This window comes from Haliaeetus albicilla, chromosome 4 (genome assembly GCF_947461875.1).
Source record: "Haliaeetus albicilla chromosome 4, bHalAlb1.1, whole genome shotgun sequence".
NCBI classification, from domain to species: Eukaryota; Metazoa; Chordata; class Aves; order Accipitriformes; family Accipitridae; genus Haliaeetus; species Haliaeetus albicilla.
The window spans coordinates 3065669-3083519 of record NC_091486.1 but is presented as its reverse complement, the minus strand read 5'-3'; the positions used below and the strand labels follow the sequence as shown (position 1 = coordinate 3083519).

The 17851-nt window shown below is 37.4% G+C and overlaps 1 protein-coding gene across 3 annotated transcripts in view; it reads left to right on the top strand.

Moving 5' to 3' along the window:
• LYPD6B (LY6/PLAUR domain containing 6B) overlaps positions 1–16354 on the top strand; it is a 55344-nt gene extending 38990 nt beyond the window's left edge. For all 3 annotated transcript variants that reach the window (XM_069780721.1, XM_069780722.1, XM_069780723.1), the window contains 5 exons: positions 7081–7162; positions 8462–8615; positions 9758–9856; positions 10789–10919; positions 12312–16354. In XM_069780721.1, coding sequence (XP_069636822.1) covers positions 8501–8615; positions 9758–9856; positions 10789–10919; positions 12312–12476 — 510 coding nt within the window. In that variant the 5' untranslated portion in view covers positions 7081–7162; positions 8462–8500 and the 3' untranslated portion in view covers positions 12477–16354. The remainder of the gene's footprint in view (positions 1–7080; positions 7163–8461; positions 8616–9757; positions 9857–10788; positions 10920–12311) is intronic.
• Positions 16355–17851: the final 1497 nt, after the last annotated feature.

Genomic DNA, 17851 nt, shown 5'->3' with positions numbered 1-17851 from the left:
TAGTTGAAGGTATGTTCAATTATTAACGCTTAATACAAAGTTGTGTCTATCAACATGGAAGCCATATGCTTCTGCTCCAGAAAGTTGAGCCTTAGAGGAAGAAAACAGTGCAGCATTTGGATTTTGTAGTTGGAGATATGGCATATATGTCAACACAGCTTTTGTGAACCTGTGAAAGAGAGGGTTTTATGTTTGTATTGTCCCTCCCCTTGAAATGAGGGCAAATCACTTTTCTCTCACAATGCAACAGAAGGCAGACTGAGGCTGTTCAAATAACAAATTGTGCCAAATACTGCTTGTGGGTTATAGTTCTCAGCTAGTGAAAATCGAGATTGGCTTTTTGCTGTTTTCAGCTGTCTGGATTAGAGTGTTGATTGGAAGTAAATGCCATCTTACACTAGGTCAGATTGGATGGGTCAGCAGTTTATTAAGCCTAGTTCATTTAAAGCATTTCAAAACAAACAAATTACTCTTAAGCCTTTTATGTTTGTAATTCTGTAAGGAATTGAAACAGACTTTGTTAGTGCTCTTAGAAAAATAAAGCCTTTTTCTCCTTCTCCCCTTTCATCTCTTGCTTTTGCAGTGTTCACATACCTCTGGACATATCTTCCAAATAAAGCTTTCCTTAAGAAGACAATGCTGTAAAATACGCATGTAGACATATTCTGCCATGTATACTAAGATTTTCCTAAAAGGCATCACCAAAAGCACTCTCATCGGTGCTAGCTTCTCTGCTCACTCTTTGGTGGCAAATAATAGGAATGAAAAGTTCAGCTGGAAGGGGTTATAGAAACCAGAGTACTGCAGAGAACCTTGGCTTGGAAATGGGATTTTCATCATTTCTTCTCCATTAGTGGTTGTATCTCAAGTAGAAAAATCTTCATCCGTAATTTAGGAAGCCATATTTGAAGTATCAGTTGCTTCAGAGTGGAGCAGTCTCAGATTTTAAAGTGAAAACTGGGGGGAATGCACAATTTGGGTTCATCTACTGAGAATTACATCTGCAAGACTATTTGCTTGAGATGTTATGTCAGCTTGTGCAGGGCAAGGCAGAGTAATGGGAATTGCTGAAATACTTGATCAGTTTTCAGTGACTGAAAGTATGCCTTAGAAATGTGGAAAAGGGGGAATTTATACAAAACATTTTTCAGAAGTGTAATCAGTGACACTATGATTAATTTTCCGTTCAAAACTAGTTATCTTACACTGCTGGTAATGTTATATGTGATGTGTGACACTGAGCTGCAGTCCAGCTCTGTAGGTAATGCGATTTCAAGGAAGGTTCTTTTTATTGTCAGTTGGTTACTCCTCTAGTAGATTCTGCATTGACTTGACGGTAATCAGAATTTCACTCTTCCCCTGCCTCCGGGACATTTGCAATGCAGATCAGTCCTTTTAATAAACATAAACACGATGTAGGCCATGAAAATATAACCTGCAAAAGATTTCTGCTTTTAAAGTTCCATTTACAATAAGGAGTTTAATTCAGATATATGTATTTCTTAGAAACGGGACTTCCTAGCTCTTGAAATGAGTTCAGGTGCTTCTGAACCAAAGCTTCTTCTCAATGAGCTCAATATGAAGACAAACTCTTTGTTCTTCACAACCAATTTTTAAACTTAATGCATTCGATAGCAGGAGTTTGTTGTTGCGGTTCCACGGACATGGTATAGCACAACTGGGAACTGCTGGCGTCTCTCCAGAAGCATTTGCAGCCATTCCTGGTGCATTCAAGGAGATTACATTGTTTATGATTTCAAGGATTGCGTAGTAACAAAAAGCTGATATAAACATGAGGCAAAGATAGTATCAGACAAGTACCAGTGCTATAAATTTCACACATTCAACCACTGGTTTACATTGGCAGGGTTTACTCTGTGTGGGTTTTTTTTCAATTGCAGTGCACATTGGTTTGTGTTACTGTCTTAAACTGGCATAAACTGGTAGCGGAAGGGCATTACTGACCATTTTCTTATTACTGGGAAAGTGAAGGCAAAATAGTCCCTCTACTGTTGTGTTACTGTAGAAAATGTAGTTTTACATGGGTTTAGTGAAGTTTCCTGCTATAGGAACTTAAAGGACATTTTGCCATGAGAGCTTGGACCCTGACACTCAGTACAATAAAACTAGACAAAGTTAGTTTACCTTTTCTCCGTATTCTTTCAGCGCAAAATGTGAGTTTGTATTGGCACATATGTGATACTGAACCCTTTGTGACTTGGGAAAAGGTTGCAACTAAGACTGGAGGAAAGGGTAGGGGAACTCATATTTTTTTGCACCCATTATTCTTTCTAAACAGCTGGGGAAAAAACCACCAAGGTAGTGAAATAACGACCAAGAGTAAAGAAGTGAAGGCTGATGTCAGTGAATTCACTCCAGACATCAGTGTCAGGTAAAAGAGCATGCTTTCCAGGTTTATGAACTCAGCTGGTGCATTGCTTAAATCTTAGTTTTGAAATACAACTGAATATGAAGCTTGTGAAAAATGTTCTTTGTGATGCAGAAACTGTCATACCTTCTAATTTGTCTGATCCTACAGGGCCATTCTAGGTTCAAACAGATTCGGGTGAATTTAAGATTTGACGTAGGACTGCATGCAAACACTCTTTTCTCCTAGCAGGTCTTTTCTGAGCATATCTTGATTTGACATTTTAATTTGAAAGGGAATGCAATATATATTTCACAAATGGAAATCATGTAGGTTCTCATTTCTGTTGTCTAGAGTGTCTTATGTTTTATTGCCTAGAATAGTGTATGTAACTTTATGGCGTATGTAACTGTGTATATTGGGCATAGTTTATGTTAGAAATAGGATTTCACTTGGAAAAACAGGCCTTAAAACCAAGGCATATTTCTGAGGCTGAATTTAACTGTCTGAAGACCTTCATTTTCCATTTAATAATAACTAGTGGATGGTATATAGAAATATACAGATATCTCTTGATTTCACTGGACCAATGTTATTGTTGTCCCACCTCTCTCATGTTCTAGAATAGGTCTTGAAGAACTTCATTCTTGTGCAACACGCGGTAGTATTACCTTGTAGTCTTGCTGAATGTGACTAACTTTAGCTTGGCAGGAATAAAGAAGTCTTTTAAATATTGACTGTGGTCTGGAGCTAAACTTGTAGAAGGATACGGAAAATCAGAACTTTGTCTTCTACTTTCAGCTGGTTGGGTGTTCACTGGGGCCTTTGGCTCATGTAAACTGGGGTCCCAGTAGCTTGCCTACAGAGAGGTAGGTCTGCTTAACTTCTATTCCACCATTTGTAGTGAGGCCTAACTAGTTAATAATGGTCTGATCCACTGAGGTATTTAACAAAATATTCTGTAAAATTAATATTGTTAAACTGATTTTTACAAAAGTGCTTTGATGAGCTCAAGGAAAGAAAAAGCGCTGCTTATTCCTATAATCTCTTTTCTCTAGAGTAATATTAAGTTCCTATTTCCAGTCTTGCACAGGTGGGAGAGAGAGAGAGATTTAAAACAGTTGCACATGTGATATATAGAAGCTGTTACAAGCTGAAATGTAAAACTTTTGGTCATCCATAGCTTTGACAAAGTGCAGTTCTTTGAGGAAATTATATACTTGCAGAAGGGAATAAGAAACTTATCTCTCATTAATGGATTTTTAGATAGAATAAATTATTTTCCAAAGATGATCAGGGATTCTGAATTTTAAAATAAATGTCAGTGCTCAAGACTAGTTCTTGCTGAGCAGTTTTGGCTATAAAAGGAATGAGCTGTAATGCAGTTTTCATTCCACGGATCTTCTCTTTTGTATGAGCTTAAAAACAAATACATGTTTTATCCTTGCAAATACTTCACTTCAATGGTACTGCTCAGATTTATCACATTAATCATACATTATTTTTTTCAAAGTCATTGCAGTTGTATGTATCGTGCAGTCATACACCTCCATGTCCCGCTATCAGTTTGCATCACAACTTCCCATGCCAGCATTATACCCCAAGCTAAATGATACTGTCATTACCAGATCTGTGTGTGTTTTATAAGATCTTAGATAAAGAACTCTATAATTTCTTGTAATTAAGACCAAATTTAATTCCAGGCATGGTTAAGTGTGCTGTGGGTGAAGATAAAGAAATGTGTTGTGTTTAAAAATAAAGTTGATAACTTAAATTTTATTCTGTCAGTGTTACTAGTTGCAGATGTCTGTCAGTGTAATGTAAAATCTCTTTTCCTGTGTTATTCTGTACTAATGATAACATGCTGTAAGGCAAAAAATCAGAAAATAGAGACTTCAACTCAGTAGATAAGAAAAGGTAGAACTTGTATAACAAACGGGTTTAATTTGCAGATCTGTAATAGTATTTTGGCATTTTTTAATACTCAAAATATTTCCTTCTCACCCCCCCCTTTTTATTTTAAATCTGCTCCACCTATTTTCCAAAGAAAATGAAGGTTTTCTCTTATTTGTTCTATCCACTTACTCATTCCCTGAGTTTTGAAGTGGTGGCTTAGAGATCAAATTAAATGGTCTCCAGAGGAATGAGAATGGCAGTATTTGTCTAAGAAATGGGGAAGACAAGAAGCTAGTTTTGTCCTTTTAGATAAGTTGAAGTGTCAGTTTTGGCCTTTCTGATTTGTTGTAGGGAACACCTGATGATGTCAGGTGTTGATTTTAACTTTTTCAGCCCTTGACATACATACCTTTCTGCCTATGTATTTCTAACTCTTATGTCCTGAAGTGGTATTTAACAAGCTTAACATAAGCATTTGCAATTATCTAATAGCACCTGAAAATTGCTTACTAAATGACAGGAGGAAGTTTCATTTGCATTCCATATCTGATGTTCAATCTGCTAATCCTCCACAGAGTCTGCCAGGAAAAACAATGTAGACAGACTTGAATTTTATTAAAATCAGAAATCAAGCACGCTGCTTCCTACTCTTCTGTTACACACTGCAAGATAAACCTTAAAACCTCCTGGAATATAGTAGTTATTTTAGCTGTTGTATTCCTCATTGTTTTCTTGAAATGTGCTTTAGTTACAAGTTCTTCACAGAGCATACATTAACAGCCCTTCCCTCTTGGGTCTTCTTCCCTCACCCCAGGAAAGCTACATCTCCATGTTTGCTTTTGTTTATAGAAGTTAATCTTCTGTATTGTGACAGTTTTTTCCTTCATTAATGAGAGTTCCTAATTAGGCATAATGAAATGTTTACTCATGGTACTAGATAATATTATATGAAAGCACAGCAGAGATAAGAGGCTATGAAGAAAATAAGCATTTTAAAGATTTTGGATAAGATATGAAAGCCATTTTTTTTGGCCAATGTTTTCCTATTTTATTTGAGAATGACTTCTGGTGCAGCTGTGTAACTAAGACTATGTCAAACAACATCCATTATTTATTGGCCTGGTTAGCAAACAAGGACACCTTTGACTACAGCAAATTGTGAGGTCAATTTAGTGCGCTTTACAGCAATGGAAGACTAGGGGTTTTGTATTTATATTCTCTAAAATTTTCCATTTGGCATGAGCTTCTCTGGGGAAAGCAATTGGAACTTGGGGGAAGGGAGCAGGAGAAAGCTTGAATTTGTAGAAAGCTGGCACAAGTGTAATTGTGCCTTTTATTTGCTATCCAGGTGCATCAGATCAAGTTACAGACCAGCCTCCCCATAAAGGCAAATTTTCCTCAACCTGGTAGAAACTGCAGAAAATACATGTTAAGGAGATAAATTTTGCAACTGTAATGCATTTAAGTGATTTAATACCCTATCTTCCTACAGAGTAAAATTGGAAGAATTAAATGCTATTGAGCTGCCTGAAATACACTGAAATTTGCTACTTGATTAAAACTGGCTTGCCAATTTAAAAGTAACTTGCTTGTGCTATTCAAAGGGCATAAACAGAGCTATTTTGCAAGGGATCCGTGAAGAAGGATGTTGGCACTAGAGGCACAAAAAAAGATTCTTCTCATAGTTTTACCAACAACCCTCAAGCAGCTTCTGTGCATTAAGGGCCTGATGCTGCCTTATTGGAGTCAGTGAAAACTGGATCTCTGATCGTCCAGGGACACAAGAGCAAGGTAATTAGGATCAGGAAGGTGTGGTTCTGAAAACTGGTGCCTACTTGTAGTGGAGTTACTATATTTTTAATTCACATATTGGCATCTGTTTCTGTACTTTTTATTTTATTTTATTAAAAAAAATTAAATATGTAGCAGTTCTGATTTTGAGCTAGTACTTATTCTGCATGGAAAGACACTTTATGGTGTCCTAGCAAAGGATACAGAGACTGAGATGGTACCGAAAGATTACTCTGTCACTCCCTCCCAGGGCTTGGGGACCAGCTTATCCTGGCACAAGGAGTAGTAGCTTCCAAACAGGCTTGGTTTACTCCAGCGTTCCTGGCTATGCCATCCCCTTGCCTCTGTCTTCCTCCGAGTGGAAAGGCTGAGCAGGGGGAGGTAGGGAAACGTGTCTCAGCACAGTAAAACTCCACCTTGCTGTTAAAAGTAGCTTTAATCTCTTTCTGCAGAGTAGTGGGATAAATGGGATGACTGTAGGAATGAGGGTCTGTACTGAGTCAGACAAACGACTTGTCGTTCCACGTTTGGACTCCAGTAATGGATGACAGGAGATACCTATAGGAAAGAATAGGAAAGGACAACCTGTAAATAGAGTGTCAGGAGGGATGTGTCTTCTACATCAGAAAAAGGGGACATTACTGCAGAGCTGGCTAATTCAATAATGCATAATTGCATTTCATATTCTGTGCTTTGGGGGTATTTTTGTTTTCAAATGGCCACGTACGAATTCTTCTCTGTATGGGGAACAAAGATCTCTTAAGTTAGCCTTTATGCATCTTTAGCTGTTAATTTTTTCTCAGATTGGCTATTTTCATGGAAAGTATAATTTTATAGAAGTTATGCTAATGTATTTTGCTTCCAGTACCTATGACATTTTGTTATTACATTGACTTTAACGCTTCAACTCATTCAGAATAATGGTTATGGTATTAATGAAGGGGTTTGGTGCACATACAGTGTTTCAGCTAATTAGTTCCTTCAGGACAGAATTGTGATGATCTGTTGCTGTTTGTTTTCCACAGATTCTTCTTAATCCTGGGCTATTGTCAGAAGAAATCTGGACCATCCACAGAAAATAGTGTTGGAGGTACATTGCAAGTAGAGGTATGCTGTGGCTTTCTCAGTATCTACTGAAATACATTCATAAAGCCATGATTTAAAAAACAAATCTTAAGTAGGATGGCTAAATTCCCAATGCATAAAGTTGAACTTTCTGTTGATTGGTTTGTTGGCAAAACCATCTTTCAAATAATTCCTCTCCGTGTCAACTGGAAAAACAAAACAAAAAAAACAACAGGAAAAAGAAGGAAATCCTTTGACTTCTCTGCCATGGTCTGGAGTACCATTTTCAGTTCAATGCTTGGATTCACTCAGAGCTTTCTGCGCAGGCTCAGTGTACATCTACCTAGGCCTGTGCAGGGGTGCACCGAGAGATTTCTGAATGAATGCACTTGGCAGCTCAAAGCAACATCTCTGGTTTGGCGGGAGCCTCCACTCCAGCTTGTTTCTCCTGCTAGGATTTTGCATGGGCGGAGTGCCATTTAAGCTGATTCTGCTTTTTAATATCTGAACTAGGTCTCCAGTATCACTGCAGTTTGCTATGCATACCTGTGTGTATATATGTATGTGTGTACATCTAAATATCCAACTGACCAAAATGTTCATTGATCAGTTCTTCTCTATGAAGCCTTACCAAAGTACCTAGGCGGCCCCAAATAAATGGGCAAAGCACACCCAAAACATGTATCTCATCTCTCTGAACGTTCTACTTTGCAGTTCTCCAAAACTTGTGTACCATCACCAGGCATCTTCCTTAGCATTTCCTTGGCATGCACTTTAAAAAGAAAGAAATCTCATTTACACTCATGATCTTTAATGTTGTGCCACTGATAAGTGCACTTACAATTCAGATGAGATAGCTTATCTGAAGTCAACAGACATACATTGGTCTATATCGGATAAGGAATTGGTCTTGGGTTCTAGGCTGTTGGTGTTAAAAATGACATTTTCCTGCATTTTGCTTTCTGTAATGGTATTGTAATCCTGTCTGTTTGTAGTAGGATATAAAGGAGCTCAGTTTTGGTGTTGATTTTTAGGAATGCTTACAAGGAAGCTATAAGGTTGACATTGCTTAGAAGGACAAATAGATTAAAGAAAGAATGTTAACTTTTTTAAGTTTGTGGAAATTTAAGTACTCTGTACAGGATCCTGGCCAGCAGAAGGCAGTAACCGCTCAGCTTTGCATTGTTCATCATTGCGTGCTTGCTTGCATTAACCATCTTCACAGTATAGATCTACGGACTGAATTTTCAAGGTTTCAGGAGTAGTTCATAGCAAATTTATTGTTCTACATGCTCAGTTCTTTATGATTTCCCCTAATAATGTGTTCCCTTTCTTTCCTAGGCCTAAGAGTTTTGCTTTTCATGTACAATAATACTCAGCATGTTGTTATTCTATCACATGCTAGCCAGAGCCTTTCTTCCGTTCTTCATCCTGTCAGGAAATTGGGTTTCAGCTGAGAACATCAACTTTTACAATGTGAGACCTCCACTAGACCGTAAGTAGACAGTTATGCTTTTTTTGTGTATGCAATTGTAGCTTAACATAGTTAATTGCCATATTCTTTCAATCCTTTGGTTTTTAGGTGTTTGTCTTCTTCAAATGTGAAGGATATAAAGTTTAAAATAAAACTTTAGCTTTTCAACCCAGAGCAGTTTAGTTTATTTCTAAGATTTTATAAGTTGACTGCATGAAAACAAACAATTGCATGCATTGCTAAATTAAAGAGTGCATGAGGGCTTTCACATTTGAAGTGCTTTTGTGTTATATTTTTCTGTCTCTGAAATGTCTTCCTACAGAGCAAATTATGCAGTGGATTTCTCATAAATAATAGAGAACAGATGTTTTTGTCTTTTATCTTGTTGGGGTTTTTGTAAGGGAAAGAATAGGTGTGCTGTACGCAATTAATTCCAACTCAAGGTAATTAAAAACCTTGTGAGACCTGTGAAGCCAGTTGTCACTAATAGCATCATTTTTTTGCCTCTTATCTAGCACCACAAGTGTTCTATCCCTTCATTTAAGGGGAGAAGATTTTCATTACATGTATCATCAGAACAGTCAGTACAGCTAGATATAATAGGTATATATGTGCATCTAAGGAACTGTGCATCTTAAAATCATTTATATATTTATATAATGTAAATAAGATTTTAAAATAGTCCTCAGAGAGATCCCTTTGTCAAAGGGATCAAAATTCTCCAGAGTTGGAGATCAAGATCTGAAGCTGGTTTTGAAGATGTAGTTTTTCATCAAAGGAATCAAAAGCCATTTGAATGTAGATTGTGTTTGTGTATCTGTACAAACATACATGCGGATGTAGTATCATGTGCATACATATAAGATGTTCTCTCTTTCCTGTTTTTCCCACCACTACTTAAACGGTATTTTGGATTGAGAGAGAATGAAAACAGAAGGAGGTGTTTAAAGTTCAGGCATAGCGAAACCAGTTAAAAATGTAAAAGCTTTCAACAAAACTTATTTCATATGTTTTATTTGTCTAACAGTGATGTATCATTGAAAATATGTAAATGTATGTAATTTTTTTAAGTATATGTGTGTACAAGCACTTAGAGTGTTATTTTGAACGTTTTATTTTTTTCTTAATACTTGCAAACTTACTATATTTTAATACTTTTAAAGCCACTCCGTTTCCAAACAGTTTTAAGTGCTTTACCTGTGATAATGCAGTGGACAATTACAACTGTAACAGATGGGCTGAAGATAGATGGTGTCCTGAAAGTAAGTGCGTCTGTACTAAGGAGATTCTTTATGATAGTTAAATTTGCTTCTCCCTGACTCAGCCATCTTGTAGAAATCTAACTGAATAGGATTAACATGCCAACACAGTGGTGCCCTCAGTTGTGTTATTAGTAATACTGAATCATACGATTTCTGCTGAGGCGAATATTTTGACCATTTCAGAGTGCAAAGCAACAGTAAAAAGCTATTTATATCTATCTATATATGTATAAAACATTGTATATAATATATAATGCATTATTAATATAGTAGTTAATTTATTGTTAATATATCAATAACATATTAATTAATTTTATATATGTGTGTGTGTATATAGCTATGTGTTTCCTAGGAATTAATTTTAAAGATGTTTAAAAAAACTTAAGAATTGCCTTTGTAGCCTCATCCCCTTCCTTTTGGATACCATCCCAAGTTATAATGGTCTCTTTAGGCTATAGGCTTGCTTGTGAGGAGCAAGACCTGAATGACTAGGGATCATACTTGTATAGGAGAATGATAGATATACGGAAAAGAATGGAAATATGTTTCCTCATTTTTCTTCGCAGCGATATTCACAGTAACAGTGGGAAAGGGGAAGAAACAAACTAAAGGAATGAGGAAACGTCTGAAACAAAGCAAGAATGTGCTGCAAAAAAAGAGTAGAGAATGGAAGATAAACGTGTAGATTATAGTGCTAATGAGTAGTTTAAATGATAGCAGCCTTTCTGGAGGTTTGTAGGGTCTGCTAAGCTTAAGATTTCACCACCAATGAATTTCTTGCTAAATGGTATTTTGATCAAGTTGAAAAATGGCTTTATACAGCCCAAATAAGTAATTTTTTAGGAATATTTTGCTAAACTGTGTGAGGTTCTTAAACCCTGTAAAAGAATGAATACTTTATGCAAATAAACATTTTAAATTTTATTTTGTAGATACTCAGTACTGTTTGACAGTTCATCTCTTCACAGACCATGGGAAGAGTACATCAGTCACCAAAAAATGTGCTACTGGAGAAGAATGCCATTTTGTAGGCTGCCACCGTCACAGGGAAAGTGGCCACACAGTAAGCACTACTCTTTGTATAAAAGCAGCACATTGGTTTTGAGGTTTGCATTTCAGTACTTGTTTTTCCTGCTGAGCTGAAGAGGATGTGCCAAGATATACTCTGCAGTATTTAACAATAGAAATCAAATTTCTGCAACAGAAGCATGACTACCCCTTTCTTCCTACTTTCTTATTTGTGTTGCTATGAGACAGGATGTACTAACAACTTCTAAAGAAACACCTGAGCTTTCTGGGGCATTGCTAGTGTGTACCCAATGCATTGGCCTTGGTTTCTGAGTTCTGAGTAAGGTGCCCAGGTAGGCGATGCAACCTGCACCGATGTCTGTGGTGCTGCGGCTGTGTCACTGTCAGCCCTTGGGCAAGCCAGACTGGGAGTTCGGTACGCCAGTCATGTCTCTGCGTAGCATAGCTTGGATAACACTGCACGGTACACAAAGCAAGACTGTATTTGTCCACGAAGGCCATCCTCTTAAGCAAGATACAACTGAGGTTTTTGTTTCATGGCAAAAAAATCAAGCATATCCCACCAAAGTATTATTTACTGCAGTAAAGTATTACCCACTAATTCCTAAATAGTTGCGAAGGTCAGTTTTGTTATTTTTAAAATGAAAGATTTCAGACACCAAAAATGAGGCAGACAACATCCATGCTAAATATAAAAGGATCTGTATGTTAGTTGAGTCGACTACCATTGTTTTCAACAGGTTTTGGTGAACTGAGGGTGTGAAATGACTATGCAGCCTACCTTCTGCCACATTTTATCTTAGAAGAGTTCTTGTGACTTTGGATTAGGTAAAAATTGGCGTTCTCTTGGCTTTTCTAGTAAGGACTGTCAAGTAAGAAAAATTATTTTCAGATTCCCTCCTGAAAATCAGCTGTGTCAGTGGTTCTGTGGCACTAGAAAACTGAAAAAAGAAAGTCTGAAGTTCAGCATGCAAAGCTACACTGAATACAAAAGCTTGAGGGGGAAAATGGATGGGAACAGAGTTTTTGCAGTCAGAATTTTTTATCTTAAAAAGCTGAAACTCGAAACATTCAAATGCATGTTTTTAGCTCATGTGTTAGAAAGGGGAAGTGGTGGAAAGCTTTCTCCATTTTCTACAATGTTAGTGAACTTGTCAGTACAGCTAACGTGGCTGTATTACATCACATCACAGTTTCAAAGCCCAGTGACAGCACTAGGTGATAAGTTACTCTAGGAAGGCTGTGCTGCAAGATTTGGAAGAGAAGTTGTAGCATATATGCTCCATCTGCTGCCTTGGGTCAGGCTGCCAGGTGGAAGCGATGAGTCTGTTTAGCTGTAATCTTTGCAACCAGTTGAAAGAAGTTACATCTCTCAAAGCCACTGCTGAATTACTCTATGTCCAGTGATCTCCTTTTTTCTCAACAGGAATGTGTTTCTTGCTGCGAAGGCATGATTTGCAATGTAGAAATACCAACCAATCACACAAATGCAGTATTTGCTGTATTGCATGCCCGGAGAACATCGGATGGCAGCAGGCGGACAGTCAACGTGGCAGTGCTTGTATCAGTCATGATGATCACGTTGTTGTGATGCACCATCTTCCCATTATATCTGCTTGAGAGGGTCCACTTTTCTGTGGGCCATAAGAAACTGTAAGAAGATTGTTACAGTATGTGCAAGGAGAAATCACTGATGCTTCTTAATTATGGAAAATGTAAGGGGACAGTGGAAAGGCAAGAGTACATCATGAAGTCCTTGGATATTTTAGTGAAGATACTTCATATGGCCTGCGGTATTTGAAAAAAAACAAAACACAACAACCCACTGCTTGACTAGGCAGTGGGGTGAACTCAAGTTGTTATAATTCACTATGTTATGATGAAAATGCACATATGCTTGGCATGTTTTTTGAACAGAGAAAAGTGTCTGTAGACAATCACTTTCCCAGGTGAGATAAAAAGGAACTTTTGATGGGCAATGCGCCAACAGGTATCTCAATGGAAACTGGTTTTAAACTGGTTTTCGTTGTGCATAAATAACATGGAGTTTCTTGTCTCGATCAACAGGTGTATTTAAGCTTATCCTTAGTTATGGTTTTCATAGAGAACATGTATGGTTTTCATAGAGAACATATGTGTGAGAAATTTTTTTTCTGTTTTGATCAGAGCTATCGTTTCTACTGGAAATAATACAAAATAATACTTTATATCTTTCTTTTCTGTAAAATGTTGTCTCACACTCAGATTTTAAAACGGTGTGAAGTTATGTAGAATTTCTGTCTAAAAATTATGAACTGTTTGAGCACCTAAATCAGAATTCCTTTCCCTCCCACAAAGGGATTATTTTCTTGCAAGAGAATCTCACCCCAGCTGAATCTTTGTCTTTGTGATATTGTTCAAAGTGGTGGTAATGCCATGACTTTGAAATTGCAGCTTTGGTCAAGCAGCTACATTATCATAAAAATTTTAAGTGGGCACTTGGTATAAATAAGGAGAGAAGTCTGCTGTGTTCTCTCTTGATTTGCAGAAGTTTCTCCCAGAAATGTTACTGTCCATGATGGATCTTTGACTTGTAAGTCAGCACTGTTGGATACCCCAGACCTCTGGACATCATTGTTAGGTAGCTTTGCCACCCCCATTTGAAAAATTTGGGCCAAGATTCTATTTTTCATTACAATATTGGGGGGTTTAATGTGGTTTATTTGCAGTTTGACCATTTGACTCCTTAGGTTTTAGATGCCTGTTTACCAGTTAGATGAACAGCTGCAAATTTGACAAATAATAGAGTTTAGATTACAGTTAGATGTACTAAAACCTTCTTTGTTTTCCTGTGTAAACCTTGTGATGTGGACCAGCATAAATGAGCCACTTGTGTGAACTCTCACACCTTCTAGCACAGAACAGTGCTTTCCAGGGCTCTGATAGATCGAGCTGTTATAGACTGGCCTAAACACAGTCTTTAATAGGTCAGACTTACAGCATCTGCATTGGCTACTTCATTAATGCTTATGTTCTTTGCACTGCAAACGCCTTGATTGTAGAGACCAGCAGGTACTGATATTATAGGACTTCTCAGTATGGTTTTATGTGATCCAAAATCCTAACAGATTTCAGCTGCTCCTGTTTGCCCAATTGTGTTTCTTCCAACTCCTTGCCATCTTCATAAACTTTCTCTGACAACCTAAGATACTGTAGCACAGCTAAGGATTTCACCCAGCAGGGTTGAAGAACTGCATTTCACTTTTTTACATAAATATTGGCTTAATTATTTTCTGTCTTACGTTGCTAAATGTATTTAGACTAGAACTGAAAAACAGATTTTGAAATGTTTTCAGTTTCGTTTACGTTCTAAAATTGCCTACACAATATTTTTAGAATATATAAATATGTCTAAAAGTCAGTCTGTGATTTGTTGACAGGCAATTGCGTAGTTTCAAAAACTGGATGGGAACACTTTTTCCTTGCCGATGCAAAATACCTCTCACTAAGTCAAGGTTTTCCAAGTTCTGGGTTCTGATGACCATTGCTGTGCCATGCAACAGGCCAAGATGCTGAGGATGTTTTGAGGAAATTTTTCCTTTGTGATCACCTCTAGGTAACATATCTATAGTATTAATCTTGGTGTCAGACATAGTACATTCAGTGTTTTTCATCATTAAACATCATCTTTTGCTACATGATCTACAGGGTGCTTGAACTTTTTTCGTGTGGGAAAATCATTCCAGGTTTGCTCTCTGCTCAATGGCGAATTCCTTAGTAAAGTGAAACCAGTTGTCTTCCACGTTTTGGGTCATGGTATTTTTCCTGGTTTTGCCTCTAAGCACTAGGTGCTCCCATAATTCAGTTTCTGGGAATAATTATTGCAATCTTAACAAGGCCTTAAAGTACCCTATAGTCTTATATGAATTTACTGAAAATAATTTCCAATAATCTAAGTGCTGACATTTGTTTACACTGCAAATGCCATTCCAGAGCATTTGGGAGGCCAGGGAGACCCTGGAGAGCTGCCCAGAGGGAGGGTGCAGGGGCAGAGGAAATGGGCTGCAGGTTCTCTGCAACTGCCAAAAGACCTTTTGGGAGGGGAGGTCTCCGTCTGTTTGTTTTTCTTCGTTGAACATCCCCCCCCCCCCGTTTGCCATACTGAAAAGTTAAGAAATCCACTCATAATTTAAGTACTTAATGCATTTAGTAAAGAATTGTTTGGAATTAAAAAAAAAGAAAAGAAAAAAAGAATTCCACTGAAGTGCAAAAATAGTATGCTTGATTTTAATTGTAATCTTTTTAAAATTAACAATAAAGACAGCAACCTGGGTATATGAAAGGATTTGGTGTTGCCAAAGGTTTATTTTTTAGCGTAATAGAATTCCAGTAGTGGAGGATATTAAGGATGAGTTCTAGTCATCTTGATACATCAATACCTTTGTTATTGCAAAGTTTAGGACTGTTGTTTCTAGAAAAATGAATATGCAAAAGCTGTTAATGCAATGTTAATGCTGCACAAATAGGCACTTGGCTGAAGAAATATAGAATTTAAGAGTGAATATCAATTTTACCCTTTGCTGCTTTTTATGTATGTAAAAACCTGTATGCTTCTGCTTACATTTTATTTTAGGCCAATGTTAAATGCTAACTTTGTAGGAACAGCAGTATGTGCTGATTATTAGAGAAAATAGTGCTAAAATTCACCAGAGTGTGTATTTTTGGCATGACTAATGATTGACTGCATAGGCAATCTTAACGTTAATTTATGGTAGAATGTTTATATTTTATTAAATAGATTCACGTATCAGGTATATTTGCTGTTCAGATACCTGTCTGAAGTACTCACTGAAGAACTTACAAGAGTATTATTTAATTCGAGAAAAACAATTTTCAGGCGCTCCATAATGTATGTATTTCATGCATCTCAATTTTGGTTCACAGATGTTGTACCTTAAATATGTATGACTTGCTAATGCCTAAATTAGCCACGCAACTAATGAAGTTTCTGTAAGTGCACATCCATAACTTTATATGCAGAAATGTGTTTGCTAATACTTCTGTGTACATCCAGCTTCCAACAATAACATGTTAAATACTGTATTCTCACTCAGTAATGGGGCAGATGTTTATCTCCAGAGACAGCAGGCGCTGACTAAAATCATTGGGTGCCAAACTCACGTGCATTCATGGGCAAAATGGTCCCCTTGTGTTGCCCTTAGAACCTGAAAAGAATTCATAAGTAACAGCAAGTAGATTGATTTTTTGCAGTCGAGGAAAGATAAGTATCATTTTATGATCTATGTGTGTAATGATTTTTTTTTTTTACATTGCACTGGACGGTCCATAGAAGATTTATTTTTAAAAGCTTAAATACAGAAAAACTTCTTCACTATTCGATGTTGGTTTGTATGATGCTTTCTGACTGCAGTGTTACTGTTTTAAATCTTCTCCAGAAATGGCACTTTTAATTAAAAATATTAAAACATTTGCTGGTGGAAAATGTTTGTGGTGAAAAAGATAAAAATACTTTTGCTGCTTAAGACAACAAGACCAGTTGTTGGCATTGGGGAACATGTTGAGCTCAAATTGCACTGAGGGCAGATTCTGTGGCTCTTTCTCTTCTGATATATGCTAGAAATTCACTGAGGGGCAGGCTAGGAGGTATCCTGAGTACAGCAAGGTAGGAGGGATGTGCAGCTGACCAAAAACATGGGGGCAGCAAGCCTAGACAGGAGAGCATTTGAGCCCTGGGGCGGGCAGGGGGGAACAGATCGCTATTTTGACTTTCCCAGTTGGTGTAATTGTTTCCAGGGTCATCACATTTTGCATGGGATGGAGATCCCCTTTTCCCCAGGCAGTGTAAGTCAGAACCCTTTTAATGATGTGAAAGAGCTCTGCCACTTCAGAAAATGGAAAAAGGGAGAAACTGTTCATCTCTACTTGAGCCAGCTGAGAGAGATGCCCCTTCCCATCGGTTTCTCATGTATATGCTAGACTCAGAAAGCGTGCAGCAAATCAGCAGTTGTGGATTTAATTCCAGTTTCTAAGTGACAGTCACCCTTCTTTCCTGGCTTTGCATTGCAAGGCGTAGCAATGTAAACATAGCTTTACATTGCATATATAGCTCCATTGAAGAAAAGATCACAGGTACCATTATGGATAATATATGTGTGTATATCGGTGTATCCTGGGAAGACTGCCTGTTAAACTTCTGCTACAGCTAAGGAAACACTGGCAAAATCTTAGTTTAAATGAAATTCTGTCGTGGCTTCAGTACGGTATATAATTTTATCTGCTTTGACTTTTACCAGCAGTGGCTTCAGGAATCTTTACCGATGCCATCCTCCCTTCTTGGAGGGCAGTTTATCCTGATAGAGACAGGCTGTGCCCAGAGGCATTTAAAAGGCACAAAGAAAACTAGATTTCATTTGCATTTCTGAAAATGTGATTGCTGTAGTTATTAGTAAAGTAATTTTTAGTATAGTTTTGTAGTATTTAAGTTGAAAGAAACTTTTACTATTGCATTTAATCAGAAAAGCGTCAAAGCAAGCAGTGTGCTTCTACACAGGCCTCTTAACTTACCAGAAAAATTGAAGTCCAGGTGCAGGTTAAAAATCCAATTTAAGGAAACGAGCAGCACACAGTCAAGTCAACTCACTTAAACAGGACAAAATGCCAATTTCAGATTTTTGTAGCAAATACCATCAAAAGAAGATTTAAGATAAAAAAAAAAAATCTACCTATTTCAGAGCACAAAGCCATTTCTGTAGAAAACATTTGTTTGTTTAACATCTCTTGACTCTAGAAGAAGCCCTGTAAGATGTGCATGATTTTTTGTAGTGCTTGCTGTTTGCAGGTGTTTCAAATTGAGAAAATAAGGCCAGCCGCCCTCTCTTAAAAGGAGCAGAGGGAGCTTATTTCCTGCTCCCTTCACGCCAGCAACTGTTCCTGTGTTCTAGCTCTTGTATTTGGGCAGGATAATCT